This window comes from Onychostruthus taczanowskii, unplaced genomic scaffold, assembly GCF_017590055.1.
Source record: "Onychostruthus taczanowskii isolate IOZ18803 unplaced genomic scaffold, ASM1759005v1 scaffold7, whole genome shotgun sequence".
NCBI lineage: Eukaryota > Metazoa > Chordata > Aves > Passeriformes > Passeridae > Onychostruthus > Onychostruthus taczanowskii.
This window is the reverse complement of record NW_024504786.1, coordinates 2183677-2205226: the sequence shown is the minus strand read 5'-3', so window position 1 is coordinate 2205226 and position 21550 is coordinate 2183677. Positions and strand designations below refer to the sequence as shown.

Sequence of the window (21550 nt, the reverse complement as noted above, 5' to 3'; positions counted from 1 at the left end):
ATCCAAGTTGTAAATCCTTGCTTTGAGTGGGAGCAGGACATGGGACATGAGTTTTTAGATCCCTGTGAGTGTGTGCATAATTCCCTTTCTTCCTTTCACACAATGTGCATTTGTTTTCTGTAATTTAGATTAAAATGTATGTATTTTCAGTCCAATTTAGAAATCCTTCATTTTCTCTTCTTGCCTAGGAAGACTAAAATACATTGCACTGCATAATTCTTAAACTCTTTGACCCCAAGTATTTGGGATTACCTATAACAATGTCAAAATGTTATTCTGTGGAGTTGTAGCTGTTCAAGCAACCCAAAGCAATCAGAGAGAGAGATGAAGAAAGGGCACCCCATAAATACCTCTGGAAAGCAGAAAGATTGTGAGTTCCTTTGCAAGTAAGTTTGGAGGGTGAGTTGCAGGATGTGAATACAGCATTGGGAACTTTCCTGGATCTTTTCCACAATCCTTTTAATGTGGTCACAGACTCCTGACTGGGTGAAAATAAATTTAAATTAACTTCAGTGAGTGTTGAAAACATGGAGACTTTAAATTTGTTTGGAAAAAGCATCAGGGCATGCTGTGATTTTTTTTTGTCTGTACTAATTAGTGATGACACAGCATCAAGATGGCAAAAAATGAATCATTTGGATGTTCATGAAACAAAGTATTTTGAATGTCACTAACATGTGGCTTTTGGGAATTCTTGAAGTAATAGAATAAGGATCCAAGGAGTATTTGATGAAACAGATTTATTTGTAGAGGACAGTTATTCTTAATCCAGTTTATTTTCTGATTGAAGTAACAACCAGACTACTCCTGTTGCTTCTTGAAGGCTGTCAGGTGTGTTAACAACACATCATGGCTTTTATTATCAAAATAATCAGGTTGAATGATCTTTGGGCTAAACTATAGAGCACCTTGGCATTTATAGGAAGTTAATGAGTAGCAATGTCTGGGAGGTGAGCTAAATCTGAGTGGTCAGGAGCAGACATCCAAAGGTTGTGTGTTTTGTGTTAAAAAGTTGTAATCACAGCATTTCTTTTTTTGATTCAATAGAAACCCAGTAAGTTTTAGAACCTTTTCAAGGTCTAAACTCAAGAAGTTTTAAGACAGATTCTTGGCATGACCCAAAACTAAGCAAATTTTGCTTTTTGTACTTACCCAGTTGCACCTTAGTTTCTCAAAATCATCTCTTCCATTTCAGCAATTTTCTGGACTTGTACGATTTTGGTTTGATATCACAGAATGTCTAAATTATGTTATAGAATCACAGAATCACAGGATGATTTGGGTTGGAAGGGACCTTAAAGCTCATCTCATTCCAACCCCCTGCCATGGCAGGGACACCTTCCACTATCCCAGGGTGCGCCAAGCCCTGTCCAGCCTGGCCCTGGACACTTCCAGGGATCCATTGGCAGCCACAGCTTCTCTGGGTAACCTGTGCCAGGGCATCACCACCCTCACAGGGAAGAATTTCAAGAGCCAAATATTATTTCTTTAAAATGGAATAATCTTCTGCTTTAGTTCAGACTGAACATTCTAGACACTTGGCACTTGACACTTCCAGAAAGACCCCAGCAAGGACTGGGTTTCTAGAGCAGGAGCTGATATTAAGTGAGAAAACTTTGGACTTTTCGATTATTTAAGAAGCTGGTGGAGGTTTTTCAATCAATCTTATCTTCCCATGAAAGTTTAATTTGTGACCCTTGTGGGCTTTTGTTTAGTTTTGATATTCTCTACTTATTTTAATGTGCTGGGGTCAGAGGGGACCATTGGGATTGCTTTGCAGGACAATGATGCTCACTGTCTGTCACACTGGAATACAACATTACTCCTGGGAAAACTTTCTTCACATTCATCATGGTCTGATTCCTGTGGGTGGTGTGGGGATTGTGTTTGTGGAAAAGTAGTTTTGAGACTGAAATCAGACTGAGCTTTGGAGATGGAAACAGGGAATAGAGTCTGGCCCAGGTGTGGCCAGCTTTTTCTGGACCATCATCTCTCTCAGAAAACAGTGGTGGAAACTCCTTGTAAATGAGCTATCTTGGTAGAAGAGTTTTTTAGGAGTTTGGGAATGCTGTGTGTGGCTTTTCAGATCTGCAAGCTTCGTTTGTGCGATCACAAAGCTCTTTGTTTTCTTCCTGTGCTTATAACTAACAAATACTAAATTTTAAATCTTAATTTTTAAGCATTTTAAAATCTTAAATGGCTTATATTAGAAAATAGAACATTTTTCCGGCAAATGTTTTTTGATAAAGTTGTTGACTTTGAAACTGCTCTGACATCGAGCAGCTGATGGGGAACAGAGACACCCCAGGTTATTGATCTGAAACTTGTGCCTCCATGAACTCTTCATGAGGAACTTTGCCTATGATCAGTCTGTGCTGGGGGAAAGGCTCAGCTCTCCAGACAGTAAATCAGAGAGAAAAGCTGACTGGATGATCAGAGCAATGAGTTTGAAAAAATGGTAATTTTTACCTAAATATCAGGATTTTAATTGCATTAAAATAAGGGCATGACCATGCCTGACCTCTAATATCTGCCTTTCTAAACATATTTTTATTAGAACTTGCCAGAATCGTGGGAGAAGGTTGGCTACTTCTTTGATCTTCCGGATTTCTTATCTTGGAAAGCCACAGGTGTCACTGCAAGGTATGTTAATTATAACAATATGATTTTTGTCTATTTTCTTATGTACATTTCTGCTTTAATTCATTTTGACTGGACCTGCTGTTATGTACATCTGTCTGTAATTCAGCCAGCTCCAAAACATCTTGAACCTATCTCCTGCCTCCATTGTGCATTCCTGAGCACAGTTGTTCCTGGGAGCAGTGGAATTCACAGATACAGTGTGTTGCTGCAAAATGTCATTTTGGAGCATAAATATGATTGCTGGAGTTCCTGTGAAATACACTTCCAATAATTCTTTGAAATCTATTTTGATGACAAATTTATTGACTTTTTTGAGAATTGGAAATACACACTTCTTTGCCATGTGGGAGGGCTCTGGTAAAATCTAATTTAAAATGGTCACTTCACTGTAAAACATGGCAGCTGTGCTGCTCCACAAAAGTACCCTGGAATCCTTGCTGAGTAGTTGAACAAAACCCTCTGAGAGAACCCCTTAAAAATCTGGATTGAAGTGACCAACACAGGGTCATTTGCAGATCCTTGTGAGAAGTGAGGGCCAGTATTATTTATTTAAAATCATGCCCAGTTCAGTGCAGCTCACAGTTATTTCCATTGCAACTTGTGGAGTAGAATCTCTGCAAAATGTAGTCTCAGATGAAAACTGGCCACAGGATAGTTTTAGTCTCTTTGGAAATAAAGATACCTTCTTATCAGATACAGTTCTTTTTGTTTGAGTGCTCTGTTTCTCCCTGGTTAGTTTTCCTGATTGACAGCTATTGTTAGAGCATTATACATTATATATTCCTTGCATTATACAGCAGGGAAGTGCTATGATTGACTTAAAAAATGCAAAAGGGGAGTTGTGCAAGGACTTGCCAGATGATAATTGATAAATGGCATCTTACATCTTCTTCCTTTGGACTTTCAGTCAGATTTTGCTGTCTAACTCTGAATTATGTAACAGAAGAACAACTCCCACCCCACAGATCTTGCAATCTAAACAGTCCTGTCACCTGACCTAACTCTACCTTCAAGAGGATAAATTCCTGGCTCCCAGATGATATTCCAGGGTCTGCATCTTGTGAAAGTACTCAAAACTTTTAGAATTAGCACCCTTTGCTCAGGGCATGAGGTGGGGGAGGCTCTGAAAAGGGAGGGCACAGTGATCCTGACAGCTCCATGGTCCTGCCTGGCTTTGGCTTTGTGTCCTTGGCTGCAATTTCCTGAAGGTGAAGCAGAGAATCTCTCTGGAGAAAATAAAAAAAAAAAGAGTTGCAGAGGATTATACTCAAAAATTGAGATGCCTGAATTTAGATTGGCAAGGTCATTTCCTTAGCAAGGACAATGTGATTACTCACAATCTTTTGATTGTATTGATGTTATAAGGGAGAATGGAATGTTGGGAAAAGACTCTCTGGGTAAAGTCTTCCCTCACCCTTTGGTTCAGAGTCTTCTATTTTGAGTAAAATAGCTCCTTGTAAATCTTTCATTGCTGTCTTTAATGTGCTCCCCAAAATCAAGCCCATTGTTTGGGCTCTAGTGGATTTTCTTGTAGGATATCAAAGAAGGAAGAAAAAGACAGGAAAACAATGACAAGAAACATTTTGTTGGAATCAAACTTTTTTTTTTTTTTTTTCCTTTCTCTGCTTTACCCCATGTACACCTGTTTTCTGAGAATTTTCTTGTAGGCTGGTGAAGTCAAGTAATTTGTCCTGCATGTACTCATAATACAGGGGAAGTGTGAATTTATCATGTATGAGATTATTACCTCTTACCACCCTTTTTGCCTTTGAGCACAAAGGAGTCTATTCACAGAGCAAGACACTGTTAGTCACTGTGAATCATACAGAACTTGGCCCTGATAAAAGAAAGACTTATTTTTTAAAAATTTGTTTTGGTGATGGGGATTTTACCAAAATAAATGCAATTCTGAAAGCACTTTTATAACAAAGACCTTGCTTCTTTAAATTTTTAAAGGGCTCTCTAAAACATTTTCTATGTATTTGACATTTAGAAATTATGTAAAGTCTTTTTGCCTTCAGTGAGGTCACTGTGCACAAAGTTAAGTAGTGTGTGAGATCAGAGTTTGATGTATTAGAAAAGCAGTTCTTGATGTGTGTTTCTAAGTATGAAATCCTACGTCTTTCACCTTTCATTCTGCTGGCTTGAACTGCCTTGTTGCCAATTTTTTTTCCAGTGGACCTATAATAAACAATAAGTGTTTCTTACCTCTTAGGTGGAGGCTCAAACATCTAGAATTTTTTACCTTCTGGCTTTGAAACTGCTCTGTATCTCACTAAACAACATCCACTCATCAGTTGCAAAGGATGAGTTCCAAATTTTTGATTCCTGTTGTTCTTAGACAGCTGTTGCCCGTAATGCTCCATATTTAATGTAGTTATGCTTTATTATTTCTGCTTTGGGCTGATGAACGACCATTGACTTGTTGTGAATGATCCAGGCAGCTGACTATTCTGCATTAAAAAAATGTTATTTAAAAAATTTTACTTAAAAAATTAAAATTTAAAATGTTAATTTAAACAATTAGATTAGCATTTAAATGTTAGCTAAAAAATTTAAACCTAGAACTTCTCAGCTTTGCCCTCCAAGGCTGTAACAACAAGTGTTGGTTTTGCCACTTGAATACTCAGCTGTCTTCTCTCAGAAATGCTGTGGTGGAGAGGAAGAGCTGTGACAGACTCTTAGCAGTGCTTTTCAGAGGTTCAGCACTTCTGCTCGTGCTGAGTGTGACTCACTGCTCTGCCTCCCCCATGCAGGACCTCTGGTAACCTTTCCTTTATATGGTACTTTGGGTACAGCTATCTTAATAAAATCTCAACTCCCCTCTGGTTTAGTTACAGGCTACTGTGTTATGGATGGGGAGTTCTTACCAGAGATGCACATCTGCAATCTGAGTGTGTTTCTGGAGTCTTGTGAGGGATTACATTGCAGATAAGAATAGGGCTGAGCTGTTAAACTGGGTGGAATCCACACACAAATTTCTCAAAGGTCATGTGTGTTTAGACCCAGAGTTCTGCTTCAGGGCCATTTCCAGTCATAGGCAACTCACTCACTGCAAAATGAGCTAGTGTGTACTGGACTTTAAGATGAATTCTAACAAAAGAGAGATTAGACCTGTGAAGGAGGATTTGGAAATGTAGGGAATAATGTCAGGCTGACATTTTGAGATAGAGGGTGTCCAGCATTGTGCTGGAGGAGCCACCTCCCAAAATGACCAAAAAATACTGGAATAAGTTGAATGCTTGTGCAGATTATTTTTTGTCATGTTATTATACTCTAGACATGTGGGGAAAGTCGTGTACTATCTAGTAGAGACTTCATCTCATCTATGAATTTGACCCAAATAATTTTCTTGTGAAAATACTTGTCCAATGTCTTCAGCTGCTTGCCATCATGACATGGGAAAGGGTGGAACAGATGTTTCATATACTTCACTTTGCTAAATTATCTCCTTCCAACAGATCTCAGGATCACGAGTTTCTCAGTTTTATAAAGAAGAAATTCATACTGTTTATGGTAGTAATGGATTGCAAAGTGAAAAGCAAATGTAGTAGTTGATAAAAAGGATTTCTGGGAAGCACATGACTAATAATTGTATCTCTGTGAGAGAGGGGGATCTCTCTTTAGTTCACAGTCTATTTTCAACAGGAAAATACTTGACAAATTGTTTTCTTTCATTTATGAGTTCCTTGGCTTGTGCACGTTTAAGTAGCTGGCTCTTTATGTTAAGCAGTGATTGAGTACTTAAAATTTATTTGTAACCTGTTTTGAGTAGCTGATAATTAGGGCTGAAGATAGCTCAGTGGCACTGATTAAATTCCAGAGAATTCCCTGGACTTTGTCAGAGTCCACTGGGATGAACAGGAGTAGAGTCTGGTCCCTTGCTGAATTGTAGTGAGGGAAGCTTGTAATAAAACAATAAAGCTATGGAGGTGCTCTAGACTCCAGGAATCTGGATTCAGATCTCTGCTCTGTGATTTGGAGAAGTGAATTAAAATCTGTGTCTTTGGAGGTGTTCAGGGAGCTGCATACATGTGAGAATTTGATGTTTGTTCATCCCTGTGTTTGTTCTTCATCTGTTAAACTGGTGCACCCACACATTCTTGGGAGGTTGCTTACTTTTACCACTGTGAGGTCTCCTGTGGCTGTGTCAGTGGAGCCCTCACCAAATATTTTATCCAGAATAGGCTGGAAACTTTGAGGAGGGAGAGTGCTTTTAGAAGAGGAGCTTATGTTTAGAGGCGCTGTTGAAAAAACAAACCAGTGCGAGTTAAACCATTATCTGAAGGGTGTCTGTGTCCTTTTCAAGGATTGGGCAATCCTTTCAGAGAGATGTGGTAACTGCAGCAGCACAGACACCACGTTTTGGGGCCAGCTGCCCTTCCCTTCCTTCCTAGCCCTGCCATGACTAATGGATACCCTTTGGCTGGGATCTGGCGCTTGGATTCTTGTTGATATTTTGTGCCTACTTCAAAAGATGCCCAGTCTAAAAATCAGGCCTTGTCTCTGGAAAGAAGGGGCCTAGGGAATATTGCAGAAAGCTGTTGTGATTAGTGCTGAGCCCATGGGGCAGTGACAGTGTCCTGAATTACACTCGGGTGTTGTGTCCTGTTTATGAAATGAAACCCAAGAGTTCAGACATGCAGACTTGTTTAGAGAAGTCTCTGGAGGAGAGGGAATTATCTTGAAAGGCTGCTTGGGAGGGGAGGGATGGTGTTTTTGTGGATTGGACAAAGTACCATGAATTTCTTGTCATGGAGCCAAAAGCAAGTGTCCCTGCAATGGTATGTTAGCCAAATGAGAGAATTCTACTGCTATCAGGCTTTTAATAAATTCAAAACATGTTCTTTGGAGACTGGTGACACACAGACTTATCCAGAAAATAGGAAATGTGTAGCTGGAAAAGTTTTCAGGACTGTGAAGGGCAGGTGCAATGTGGGCCATTACTGTTAGATTTTTTTTTTTTATAGTTTAAAAATGATATGTCCTTGAATCTACAGAGTAATCTGAAAGAATTCTGTGTGCTGGAGAAAAAAATTGTCGGCAGGTCTCGTTAATGTTAGCCAGGAAGCACACAGGCAAACAGGAAGCTTTAGCTATTGTTATTGTACAAGTGCCCTTTACAAAATATTAGCAAAAGAAGCTTAATGTGTTTTCCACAAGAACAGGAGCCCTTCAGAGTGTCTCACTGTATCTGCCCAGTGAAGAAAAACTGCACTGTCCCCTTTCAACAGCTTCAGACATACATTGAGAGGTTGCACTGCAGAGGCTTGCATTCAGATCTTCAAATATTTACTACTCAATTTTTTGAAGTTGTTAGGATTGTTAATTAGCTGTGACAGTATCTAGCTCTTCATTTTCTATTGTGTTCATTTGCTGCTTTAAAAAAAAAAAAAAAGCCAGCTAGGTCAGTATAGAAAGGATTGGGGGCAGGGGATGTATTCCTGGCAGTTTGCCACAGAGACACTGAACTGAGCCAACCATGAAGTCATCGTGAACTCAGGGAGTCTCACTAATCCAAGGCAATGTGTCTTAATTTGACAAAGCAAAGGCTGCTTGATAAGCAAGCCCAGCTAGAAATGCTGTGAAACGGGGGTGTTTGTTAAGTGGAGATTGTGGACAAGAAATGTGGTGATATGAAAGAAGTCATCTTGGTTTCAGGTCCTTCCTCCCCCAAGCCCAAAGGCAGGCTTGGCTCCCTTCTCCCCTGCAGCTCGGGCTGTGCAGTGGCTTGATGTGAAATTTGAGAAACATATGTAGTTTTCTATTTCAGGAAAATGATCTCAGGGATTGAATGTGTGTTTTGTTGGCTGTTAAGCTCTGATCTTGCCTAGTGTGGTAGTTTGAGAGTGTGTGTGTGATGGTTAAAACGTTCTCCAGCACTTAAAAAACAAAATAATAAAAACAGATCAGAGTTCATATATCCATTGTTGTTAAAAGTCTTATTTCTTCAGTCTCGAAATCCAACATCCAACATCCTAAGAAGACTCTTAAATAGCTGTATTGTGGGTATAAAATGTCTTTTATTTTTCCATAATAGTCATTAACATTTACTTGAGCTGATGAGTAGTGCACACACAGTTTCCCATCGAAGCAAAGAAACTCTGTTTAAACAACCATTTCATTGTTGGTCCTGTGCAGAAGCAATGGATATATATGGACACTGTAATTATTAACTTCTGTGAGGTTGAGATGACAATCTCCCCTTAATAATATTCATAAAGAGATGGCTGGGAGTCTGAGATTCCTCTTGCTGACATCCTCACTAATAGTGGGACTGGATAACTGTTCTTCTCTGGGCCTGAGGGGGAGTATTGAAGGAGGTTGTGGTGTTACAGCCTTAAATTCTGAGGAAAAATGAGACATAAACCACAGAGGAGTTTGTTGTCTTTCAGTTCTCTTAATCTTTTTTTTTTTTTATCATTTCTGTTCTCCTTAGAGTCAGGCTGGGTGTTCAGGGTGTTTCTTTTGCATTAGCTCCTGTGAACACCATCAGGGATCAGACCCTCATGGTACAAGGGATGTAATAAACAATCTGTCATCTCCTTTGAACTCTTCCTTATGTGAAACCCTATGGAAAGCCCCCTTGTCCCTGTGAGATTTGGTCTCTGTTCAGCCAGAGCTGTGTAACAATTGCTTCCTTGCTTAAATTTGAACCAGATAAGAAAATAGCCATGTTTATGAACTCCTGGGTCATTTACAGCCCCAGCAGTGTTTTGGTGTGCACATATATAATGCACATATTCACAGTAAATTCTTAAAAACCACCCCCCTGAAAACAATAACATTCCAGGAGCGTTCTCATCCAGAGAAGGGAAGAAAAGCTGTGTAGCATGAAGTCTGTGCACTGTATGTGTACATACACTGCTTAGAAGTATTAAAACTCACAGAAATTTATTATCCCATAAGGGCCTCTTTTGTCTTTTCTTCTTTTTTTTTTAAACCCCCAAACCTTTACTCCTCTGTAATACCTTGCATATGAAAGAACCTTAATAAATTCAGCCCTTAAATGTGCTCTTAAGCAAGAAAGTGGCATTGTTATTTTATAGCTGGGAAAAGAGCCGTATAATTTGAAGGGCAACATTCTTTAAGTGTTTAGCTGGGCATCCAGCTTTCTGTCTAACTTGCAGTGAGAATTAGGTGTCGTATTCCGTAGGCATTTTCACAGATCACACTATAAATTATTTATTCTGGACCAATTCTTCCTCCAGATTTCCCAAACAAATGCCTTTCACCACTGGAGAGTTCCTCCTCTGCCTCTCACTGTAATACATGGCTGTAACAACAGTCTTGGCCTGGAGGACAGTTTACCTACAGGTTTGCTTTATTTTTTTTGGCTGGCTTTCTCAGTCTGCTTAATGTTAGCAACTTTCACTGGAAATTCTCTGCGTGCTTTAGGATGACACTGATGGTGTCAGGGTTGATTTACATTATCTCTTTAAAGTAGCATTAGCTTGCCTAGGACTTTTTCTCTTATTTGTTTTAGAATTCATGTTCTCCAGAGAGGAGCCTTTTAACTGTGAAATGTAAATAACCTGACAAGGGAGACTTCAAAAGAAAATGAGTCTTTGTCCATGGCAGTGATACCAAGCTTGCCAACTCCGTAACCTTTAAAACAGAGCACTTTTATGCTTGACCTGTCATCTGCCTGTAAAAATAATCTTAGATCAATGATACAGTGCTTTCAAGAATGTGTCTGAAGAAAGCAGGCACTTCTATGGATGTGTTCTGTCATTTCTTCATTGTGATGGACCATCTGCTGCTTTAACTCTCAGTAGGACCTGGTTATTGATTCGGTGTAAGTGCCTGGCTCAGCCTTTTGCTTGCACTGAGGTGATGAACACTTTTACTGCAGCTTGCAAATTGATGCTGCCAGATAGCCAGCCCCATATTATATAAATATATAATGTGTTATATGAAATCACCAAGGGTTTGTTTTTGCCTTCCCCCATTCTTTATTCCAGTGCCATTCCATTAAGCTGTTCTTTAGATGAAAGGTTGTAATTCAGTCTTCAGTGGATGAAATGTATATGTACTTATGGAATCAAAGACATTCCAAGAAAGGTTGTTTATTTTCTTACTACCTTCTTTAATTAAATGTCGATGGTAGGATTCTGACTGACTTCAGAGAAACAGATGAAGCAATAATGCTTGCAGTGTGATCCAGCAGGGATGACTGGAGTTGTGCTTCTTGGTTGTTGGACGCTGCATGTGTAGGAAACTCAATTCTCCTGTGGATAGGAGAGTTGGAATTTCAGATTTCCCCATGGCTGTTGGTTTAATTTTAAAGTGAAAGGGAAGTTTTGAAAGTTCTATGTTTTGTATTTTACTATGATGTAACTTCAGATAATATTTAAGTTATATATCTGGTTCAGCTTGCTGACACTCAGCTTTAAACTGGAGCTGGGAATCTCAGTTTAAACCTGTGTTTGTCCACTTTATTTTATTTCAAGTGCTCTGTCTCAGACTTGTCAGCCTGTGTTCTGAGCTTGCTGCTGCTCTGCAGCGTGGATGTATCCTGGGACTCTCTGGAGAGGGGACTGAGGAGCACAGGTGTTCCTCAGAGAGCTGTCCCTGTGTTCCCTGGCAGGCTGGGGCTGTCCCAGAGTCACTCCCAGCATCCATGTGCCAATGTTGGAGTAGAAGAGAATTTATGGAAGGTGACCCAGCTATTGCCTCTAGTGGGCATGCACAAGGATTTTTTGTCAAAGTGGGAAAGTAGGAAATCCCTTCCTGCTGTAGGTGATTGGGGAAAACAGGATGTGCACAGATATGCCTGTTAAATCCAAAACACTCCCCACCCTCAAAGCCCACTTGCATTTATCTATACAGAGTACATGGAGTTAGGATGATGAAAATAACTTCAACTTCCAGTCTGTAATTTGAAACAGTTTTGAAACTATTTAGACACTCTCCTTTCCTCCCAATCTCATTTTCCAAGGTGAGCTCATTCTTCAGAAGAATGAAGCTGTACCTGCACAATAAGGTGTTTTCATATTTAATTAAAACTGATAAGAGGGGGAGAAAATGCCACAAAATACAAAGAAAACTATTTTCCTGTGGTTTCCATCTTCTGAGCCTCCCTCCACAAAACTATTTGTGGGTTTCTGATGCTGGTTTGTCATTGTATATAAAACACCTCAAACAGAATCATTGGAGTAAAAGAAATACCATGATATAACTTTACTTTCAGGAAAGAAATTAAGTGTTCTTCCTGTCTTTATGGAAAAAGTTGGTGTGGTTTTGTCCCTAATTCCTTGTGCACAGCATCTGTACAGGAGGTTTAGGCCCAGAGTGCTTGCATCTCCCTACAAAGGAGGGAAAACAGGGAATGTGTAAGAGCATGATACACTGCTGGCACCTGTTCTTCACGTCCATCCCATCCTGTGCCATTCTTGCCCTCAGTTCCACTCTGAAGCTCTGTGGGCACGTGTGCAGTCTGGATTTAGTCTCCATCACAGATGGCATCTTTCATGTGCCACTTTGGGCCATGAGATAGATATAAATATATAAATATATATATATATATATACACATGTATATAATTTGAATGTGTATCACAAAGACAAGGTAAAGTTCTTCAGTGCTCACCATTCCTCATGCTTTAGCACCAGGTGTAAATCTAACAGGGGGACTCTCCAGAGGGGTTCCAGTTTGTTTAAGACTTTCTGGGTTTGTATATTTTGTCCTGTAGCAGCTCTTCATTTGTGTATAAGGACAGTTCATAAACAGATGTTGAATCTCAACATGGTGCCTGCTATTTCCTGCTATTTCTGACCTGCCTGGAACACAGACAATCCTTATTCACACCAGTCCGCTCCACTGGTAGTCTACCCAAGAACATTTCCTGATACCTCTTTCTTTTTCAGGCTGCCTCTTTAAATGAGGATCAAAGGAAACTCATACCTGCTAAAATGTTAAGAGATGTCTGATTGCCCAACCTATCAGGAGATGTATTAATTAATTAAAGTGGGTGCTCATTTGCTTTGGCACAAACAGAGAACGAAGGAGGTAGAATATAAAGAATGATTAATTCTAATCATTCAGAAATTAACCTTGTGACTGTGATACCTGCTGTGCTGATGGAAATCACTTCAGGCTGATGAAGGCTTCATCCACTATCTCATTTGCTTGTTGGTTTATCTGAAAGGGCCTCTATTTTTGTGTATGTGCATAAAGTAGGGACTACAGTTTTACCTCATTAAATGTGAAACTCTGCTTGGAGGAATATTGCTCAAGAAAACCACATCAGGCCAGGGTTTTGAAAATGCAGACTTGTTTAGAGAATGCATTTTATTATATTGAAGCCTCAAGCCATCTACCTCTACTCCTGAGAGCTCTACCTGAAAACTTTCAGGGCTGAATAATTTAAAGTTTGGGGTTTTTTTTATTCTTTCTGCAAGAAATACTACTCTGATGTTTTATTTTCTTAAAGTCTGAACTCCACATAACTTTTTTTCAGAACTGTTTATCCTCACTCCAGACATGAACCTTGGAAAGGTGGCAGAAAAAACAAACAGCTGCTGTGTTTTTGGGCAGTCTGCATTCCTTTAAACTCTCTGAGATCAGACTTGTGCTGAGATTTTCAAATTATTTGTCCTAGGGCTTAGCCACTTTCACTCCTGCTTAAAAGTCAGTGAATTTGCCATACTGGTGCTTGTGAGAGCTGTCATGCAGAGCCTTAATGATTCAAGAACTATGAATATATGATGTGTTCTTAGGGTTTTTTATTATTGTTTCATTCAAACTTCACCTACCTCCATAACCATCTTTCCATTTTTGGACTCCAGTTCTTTTTTTAACTTAAGCACATTGCTTAAGATATTCTAGAGAACTTTGTTTTGATTTTGGTTTTGGGGGTAAATTTGATACATATAAAAATGTTATTAATGGACCAAGGTGAAGGTAGTAAAAGAGACTGCCACATTGCCAAGGCCCAGAGTCAGAAATTATCTGCTCAAGTTTGCGTTTCCTTCACAAGCTGATGACAGGAAGAAGAGCTGTAGCAGCATTTTGTGCCCTCTTTATGAGGTCTCCAAAAAATATTCTGTGAAGCTGGTGGAAGAGTCAGAGCAAGGCAGGCTTGTGTGGTAAAAGCTTATTTAATGGTTTGGGCCCTCATGTGGATTTTCCTGCATGAGAGGTGTGGAGATGCTACTTCTACTTGTGCCTTTTACGTGGCCTAAATCCCAAGTGTGTCTTGTATTGCCTTTCCAGTTCCTGGAGCTTCCCTGAGTGCAGAGATTGGCTGCACCAGGTCACTGTTCTTGTGAGATGGTTAAACCCAAACGTGTGTTTACTAGCAACTGGAATGGACAAACAAAGCAGTCAGGCCAGTTCTGAAGGGCTTTTCAGTTAACTCTGCTCATTCTTTTCTTTGGGCTCTTTTCCAGCAAAGCACTTAGGCACGTGCTTAAAGTTAAAGCCTGTGCTTAAGTGCTCTGCTGGTCTGGGTCCTTTATTTGCTGTCCAAGCCTGTTGGTATGAGCAGGCTGTTGGCTCTAGCAATGTTTGGGAACTGTTCTTACACTGCTCATTTTCCTTCTCTGAACCTTATGGCCACCTATGGCCTAGAAGATTCATTTGTCCTTTCAGAGTGACACATAGAATGATTTGAAAATGTAGCAGGTTATTGATTACTTGCCATTGATTGTGAAGAAACAGTGTATTTGGAAAAATCAAGGTCAGTCCAGCCAGAGGAGTTTTCATCTGATGTCTTGCTGGCAGCATTTGTCATATGCCCACAGGATCTTCAGACTGTTCAAGTACAATGGATTTAGTATTCAGAAAATTCTCCTTAACTGCTGTCTTTTAGGCACTTGTTATTTTTTTTGATCTGTATGCAGATTTGCTTATTTATTTATTTCTGATTTTCAGTGCTGCAGTCCAGAGTTGCCAACCTCTGTTTCTTGCAGGCCAGCAAGTCTTGTGCTCTTCCTCCTCATCATTCCCATACCATTTGTGGCAAGTCAGGGCAGGAGAACTCAGTCAAATTCAGACCTTGGGATTTCTCTCTGGATCTTGCAGCAGTGAAAGTTGGCCTTTCACCCCTAGAGCCATTTTAGGACACCAGGGAGTTGATTTTCTTTGTGCTTTTTTTTTCTAAGGGCGCAAGCCACTTTTCAGCAATGCAAATGGCAGAATGTGCAGCCTGATATTGCTGACCTAACTGTGGAGGTAGCAAGGAAAATCCATATGGGTAAGTCAAGCACAATCCTGCAGTTGCTTCTGCAGACACGTGACTTACAGAAATGCCCCAGCTGACGTCAGAGACACTTTTTGTTCAGGTCAAGTTACTCACACCCACATCTCTTTAGGACCAAGCTCATAAATAAATAGTTGACAAAACTGCCTTTGGAAATTTCATTCTTAATTTCTCTCGAATAAAAATGTACAGTCTCTCTATGAACAGTGATCTTTTTAATTCCATCATTTAATTTGGTAAAACACACAGGTGTGGAAATTATTTTTGGTTTTTTTTTTCATTAGAAACATATAAACCATTAAAGAGGGACTAAAAGAGTCCTTTTTTTAGGCATCTAACACAGGGATTTTGAATTTACTTTTAGTTCATTCTTCTCTGTGCTTGCAGCATTTGTAAGTGTATTTTCTGCAAGTATTGCAGTGTAATTCAAGTTCCAAGAAAAGGAAAGACAAATATTTTAGTGTTGTTTGGGCTGCATGAAAGGGTTCATTAGAGCAGTGGTAAATTCCACCCTGCTGTTCAGCCTCACCTTTCCTGGTGCTGGGTGTGAGACAAGCTCAGGCAGTACCTGGGAGGCTGAGTTCTGGCTCTGAGAGAGCTGGGGATGTGCATTCCCAGGTGAAGTTGTTTTTAGGATTTAAATGAATGGAAAAACCAATCGTGTCCACCTTCCTTGTGTAAAGGTGATTAAAGCATCTGAAATTAGAGCAGCAACTTCATTCTTTCAGCCACTCTCCCAAGAGCCCGTTTGTTGATCTGGTTGGTTGTTAGAAAAAGTCAGAGTGGAGTTTATTTAGTGCAGTCCCTGCTCTTTAGCAGTGGCAGCAGAGATGCTTTCAGAGGAAAGGAAAGGAGAGAGGAATCCTAGAATTGACAACACGTTAGCATCCTTCTGGGGCCAATGCTTTGAAATCATGCTCAGTTACTGAGCATTTGTATTCCCTTATGTTATTTCTCTCTATTATTGTGACTGGAAGCAGTCTAGGTATCCGTGTAATGTAGCCTCCTTTATGTTTTTCTTTTATTTTCTCTTGGTCTCAGCAATATCCTCTTTCAACTGCAGAATGATTGCTTGTTTTCTTTGAAAAACTTCTGCCTTCAGAGGAATAATGACACCTGGTTTATCTACTCTGTAGCCTTCCATATTGTCTGAATTGATCTCCATTTATCTCCCTACTGATATAAATAAGCTGAAATGTTTTTTCTTTCTTTCTTTATGGAAATTTATGTGTTATTTTACTCACTTCTACTACCTGTTTCAGAACTCCTTGGTGGAGTTTTCTTTGTTTGGTTTATGAAATCCCACAGCTGTCCAAATAATACTGTTGGTGTCTTTGCTTTTTTAGATTTGCTCAGAGACGTGCCCTTTTTTTATGTGAATACAATTACAAAGGGCTGTACATGCATACCATAATTATTAATTAAAGATACTCTAGAAATGGATGCACTGCTGCTGTCATTTAAAATATTAAAATACAAGTATACAGTACAAGTATGATGTATGTAAAATGAGGCATCTTGCTTTTCCTTTGATTTAAATCACCTTAAAATCTAACAAAACCTGTTCTCAAAAATTGGTACTTATGACTGAATTTTGACCAAATATATCTAGTATTTAGGAATGACTTCATCATTTTAAGAGTTTTCACTCACTGAACTGATTTTTGTGGTGGGAGGTAATAACACAGCTCACTCCCTGAGTAGGAATATCTAATGTGTATCTTTGATTGAGGTGCCCCTGGCAGCTGTATCCTGTCATCCAGACTTGAGTAAGACTTGAAGGTGGTTTGCCTGAATAAAGGAGGGCTCAATATTCAGGTTCAGCATTTGAAATAGGAACAGCCTCCATCAGAATGCAGTTATTAAGACTTTCTTTTCTTGCAGTACTCTTGGCAATGTCCCTGCTTCTGTTCTGGTTTCACTTAGGCTTTGTCTAGCCACAAGTGCATGACAGCCCAGGCTCCAGTTCAGCACAGTCTGACTAAACTGGTAAAAACTCCCATTAACCCCACTGACAGCACTCGGGACTTGATACTCACACATGTGTGGAAGTACTGTGATAAATTAGACTATCAGCAGTTTGATGTTAGGAATATATATATTATTTACTCATGAATTGGTAAAATGTGTCTTTGTGTGAAGAGATTTCCGGACTAACAGTTTTCAGCCTCAAAACACCACTGGTAGGGCTGTAAGGGTGGGGTTTTTTCACACCACTCTAATTCTGCTCAATTGTATGAAGACAGCAGAAACCACATAATGAAGTGTAGCCCTGATGCTGTGGAGATTTGTGTTCCTGCTCGGTGTCTGGGGTGTCAGGGTGCACATGGTGCTGACCAGGCAGCACCCTCAGCATCTGCCACGCTTCCCAAACTGCTGGAAGAATCAAGGACTCCCTAAATCCTTCTGCTCCCTAGGCATGGCTGGTGGGTGTGCATGTCCTGTGTGTCCTGTTCACCCAGAGGAGCGACACAGGGCCATGGAGCAGTAACTGTGGTCTTCCTGCAGCCTGCCCACTTACTCCCTGTGGGATAAGGACATCTGGAACAATGCAGTGGCCGTGTGTCCGTGGCTGGGGCAGTGCCTGGTGCTGGCAGATGTGCTGGGTGATGCACATCTGGATGTGCTGCTGTTGTTGAGCTGGGAGAAGCTGATGTTGCTGACAGGAAGAATCTCACTCTGTCCAAAGCCACACGGTGGGGAGGGAGCTCAGACCCAACTTCCTTTTTCTCAGTGACTTGTAGCATTTGCTTAATCTCTTTACCAGCTTCCTTGAGTGTTTGGTGAAGCCTTGAGCTGTGGTAAATTTGCTCCAGCTCAGACTTCCAGAGGAAGCTGTTCACTGGCTCTGTGTACCAATACTTCCAGTTTTAATTGTGTCATATTTTTAACTGCCAGAAGGTAACAGGAGAAAAATGTGTTTTTTAAATACAAGCTCTTAATTGAAATAAATATTTGGCTTCCTATTGCAGAGTGGTTTGGTTGAAATACTGAGCTTGAAAGAATATATTCTTGTGATTAAATGGAACTGAAACATTGCTGATGTTGCAGAAGGCAGGAGGAATGTCCCAAGGCTGCTGGGCTGCAGTGGCTGGAGATGTGGGCTCTACTTCCAGTTTTGCTTTTCATTTCCCTTGCCATTTCTGCATGATGCTTTCTTTATAACCTGTCCTCTGCTTATTAAGCTTACAAAATTTAAACAAGTGTTACTTAAAACAGTGATTGAATTTTATATATGTGCACAATTCTTTGTTTCTCTAATATTTAAAGATTTAAACTACAGTTGTCCATAGAAAGGTTATTTTTAACATGTTCAGCATCAATGTCTGAATAGTGTCTTTCTGCCTGGGTCTCAGTCTCTAGACTGAGCCTCTGGAGTTCAGGGGTCTGATTAAAGTTTTCTCTTTGGCCCATGGCCAAATCTCTGAATTTTCTTTGCCTCTGTTTGCCATCTTTTAAGGGAATGGACTAAGATTTCCAGCCCCACATGCTATGTCTGATTTGTCTAGACAATACATTTTTTTGTCTAGGACTGTGTCTCATTATGAGTTCTCCAACAATGCCGAAGACAATGGGCTTGAATCTTGGTTGGGTGTCTGTAACATAATACAGAATGAAATTAATAAAACAACTCAGCAATCTGCTGACTGTTGGCTTGCCCTTGCCTCATGACATGGTGAGGCGTATGTGGGTGGATAAAGCGGTCTTATTTTGTACTTTCTGATCCAACTCAATGTGTTTAGCTAAGTGCATCCACTGAAGTTGTTAGATGCACACAAGGGATTAATCAGATTTGATAAGGTGCACTGCAGATGGGTGGTTCCCTACAGGTTTGGTGACATAACTTATAGGAAAACTGAATTCAAGACTCTTCAGTCTTCCCATCTTTTGATAACATGTTTCTAAACAGAAACACACTTCTAGAAAGAATTGGACTCTGTTACACATCGTCTCTTTGTGGTCAGTGTGATTCACCTTCTGTTGGATGACTTTTTTGACATTTGCAGTGTTTGATACATTTATTTGTATTTTTAAAGGACAGGTTTAAATAGATTACAGCAAACACAAACAGGCACATTCTCCCAATCCAAAGTAAATATCTGCATGTGTACACGTTATAAACACGTGTGTGTGTGTGTGTGTATTTATGGAAAAATAAAACAAGCCAGTTTCCTACAGTAGTTACATATCAAATGCACATTTCCACATTTCTAACAAGATGGGCAAATTTCAAATTTTAAGTACCTCGTCCAACACTGAATTTTCTTTAAGCGGATTAATCCTTAGAGTCTGAGAGTCATAAAAGGGGTTTTCCCAACAACCTCTCAGTAAATTTGAGATTTATCTATGTAATATACCATACCTCCTTTGGAACACAGGAAACATCTACACTCTGCATTTCTCAAGAGACTTTTGTGCTTATTGTGGTGGTAATTGGAGGTCAGTCTTCGCTCTGGTTGGGTGGTCAGAAGGTTGATGCCAGAGTTTAAAGCACTTCATTGCTTTGAAACCTTGTGCTGCTATGTAGGCTTTGAAAATGATCCTATTGTTCTTCTTTTTTTCCTTTCAAAGTGGCACCCAGAGTTTAAATATAACATGGAATCTCGTCAGGGAGTGGCTGTATTCAAAGGAGATTAATTATAGATGTGGGTGTAGAAAATTGCAAATGTGAATTGTGTTTTTCATACAATAAAAACTGTCCCTTTAAGTAAGCAGCAGACTTGCTTAGAAAATCCTGTGATTTAAAAAGCCAGCCAAAAACCTCTTAAGTGTTACAACATGAGCACCAAATATTAGAGCAAGGTTTGAGTTAATTAATACTTCTCCTTTACAAAAATAGCTTTAACTTTTTGATTTGCTGATTGAAAGACTTTGTTTGCTGCTCAGTGCTTGTTGCTGAGAGCTGAGCGCCCTCCACACACACACACAGGGCTGTGTGAGCTCAGGAGAATCACGATTCCTACACCCTGTATCCCAGCAAAAGCCCTAAACCCCCAGTCTGGATGAGTTTGGAAGTCCTGGTGTAATGCCTACGCCTGTTGGTGAGAGTGTTGATGGATCCCAGTCCCCCAAGGGCTCTGATGTAGCTGCCATTCCCTAAGGGTCTCTCTCTCACCTAAAAGAGAGTGTTGCTCTTTCATGGGCTCTGCTTTGGCAGTGAGATTTATGGCAGCGAAAGGGAGACCTGGTTTATATTTTTAAATAAAAGCTGTGCCACCAGTCCAGTGAGAATTCTGACTTTCCAGATGTGAGGCCAACAGAGCTGCTGAATACAAGTTCAGAGATTTTTAACCCCAAATTTAGTCTTGCTGGCTGGGAAGGAGTCTGGTAGGATCCTGTGAGTTCCCTGAGTCAGCAGTGTTCAGGAAAAAATGGAGGGAATAGTATATCTTTAAACCAATGTTTGAACCACAGCTTTGAAGGAAAAGCTGTGAAATCTTCACACCATATGTAATACTTCAACATATTATTTTTTTTTTTGCAGCAACAAAAAAGCCAAAAAAGCTGTAAGGGTTTGGAAAGGTATTATATAGGCAAATATCAGTATCTTCATTACCTTCAAGTATGCAGCTTGTAGGTCCTGAGCTGTTCACTTTCTTTTTGGTGGCTTTGTGGATTGGTGTCTTCCACCAAACTTGCGCACTTGCTGGAAAAAGAAATCTTTTCTATTAAATCCTTTTAGCTGGAAACTGAAGAGCTATTTTCTGACACTCAGTTTTTCCTGAGGAAAAAGAAAACATCCAAGTAATTTTTTGAACATTAACTTTTAAGGTTTGAGGTCTGGAGTTTAATCCTATTTCAACTATGAAATATGACAAAATTGCTACTAGCCCTAGTGTGAACAAATATTGGCTTTTCATCATGATATTGGATCACTCTTATTTGTATTAATATTTTTTTTTCTCTGCAGCTTTAGTGAAGATTTCAAAGTAGGGAGAAAGCTTTGCCTTGCTGTGGTATTTAACTTCCTTCAAAAAATCTAAATGGCAGCCAGACTACTTTTAATTATTTATGATAAATAGAAGTGTTACCCAGAGCATAGGAAGACTGAAGCTGGTAGAACTGCTAACTCTGATTACAGTAATTTCCTTGCTACCTTTATTGAATCGGTTTAAATCCTCAGACATGCAAAGACTGAAAGTCCAGGCCTGAGTACAACTGGGAATGTGTCTGCTACTTGTCCCAAACAGGCTTCCCCACCTGTCTTCTTTGTTTGGCCTGTTTAATGTTTTGTTGGAAGATGAAAACCCTTTTCAGGCAAGAGTCAAATTGCACAGCTTGCTAAGACAATGGGTTTGGGCAGGCAGGAATTTCATAGTCTTTGGGTCAAAGGCAATAATCATAAAAATTAATGTGTTGTAAATGTTAGGGACTTGGGGTTTGCATGGCAGGGTGGCAGGAGCAGCCCCTGACAGGTTTTGCTGTGTGTACCTGCAATTAAAGAGCTGTTGAAGAGGTGAAAGGAGGGGAGTGCAGTCAGAGCACCCCCAGACTCTGTCACCCTGAGCTTTGCAGCCCACCTGGCCCAGAGATGGGCTGATGGACAGCAGGGGCAGCTCCTCCACACCAGCCTGAGCTCAGACCCCTGCCCTGACTCCTTTTAGCAAACGCTCAACAGGGACAGCATCTTGTACACTTCGTACATTTTGAGACTCAGTGATCAGATGTCACTTTTCTTCTCCTCTTTCTTGAGAAGTATTC

At 40.1% G+C, this 21550-nt stretch overlaps 1 protein-coding gene across 6 annotated transcripts in view; it reads left to right on the top strand.

The window, feature by feature from the left end:
- Positions 1–21550, top strand: part of FGGY (FGGY carbohydrate kinase domain containing) — a 127957-nt gene that overhangs the window by 21026 nt on the left and 85381 nt on the right. For all 6 annotated transcript variants that reach the window (XM_041421739.1, XM_041421735.1, XM_041421737.1 and 3 more), the window contains one exon: positions 2558–2643. In XM_041421739.1, coding sequence (XP_041277673.1) covers positions 2558–2643 — 86 coding nt within the window. The remainder of the gene's footprint in view (positions 1–2557; positions 2644–21550) is intronic.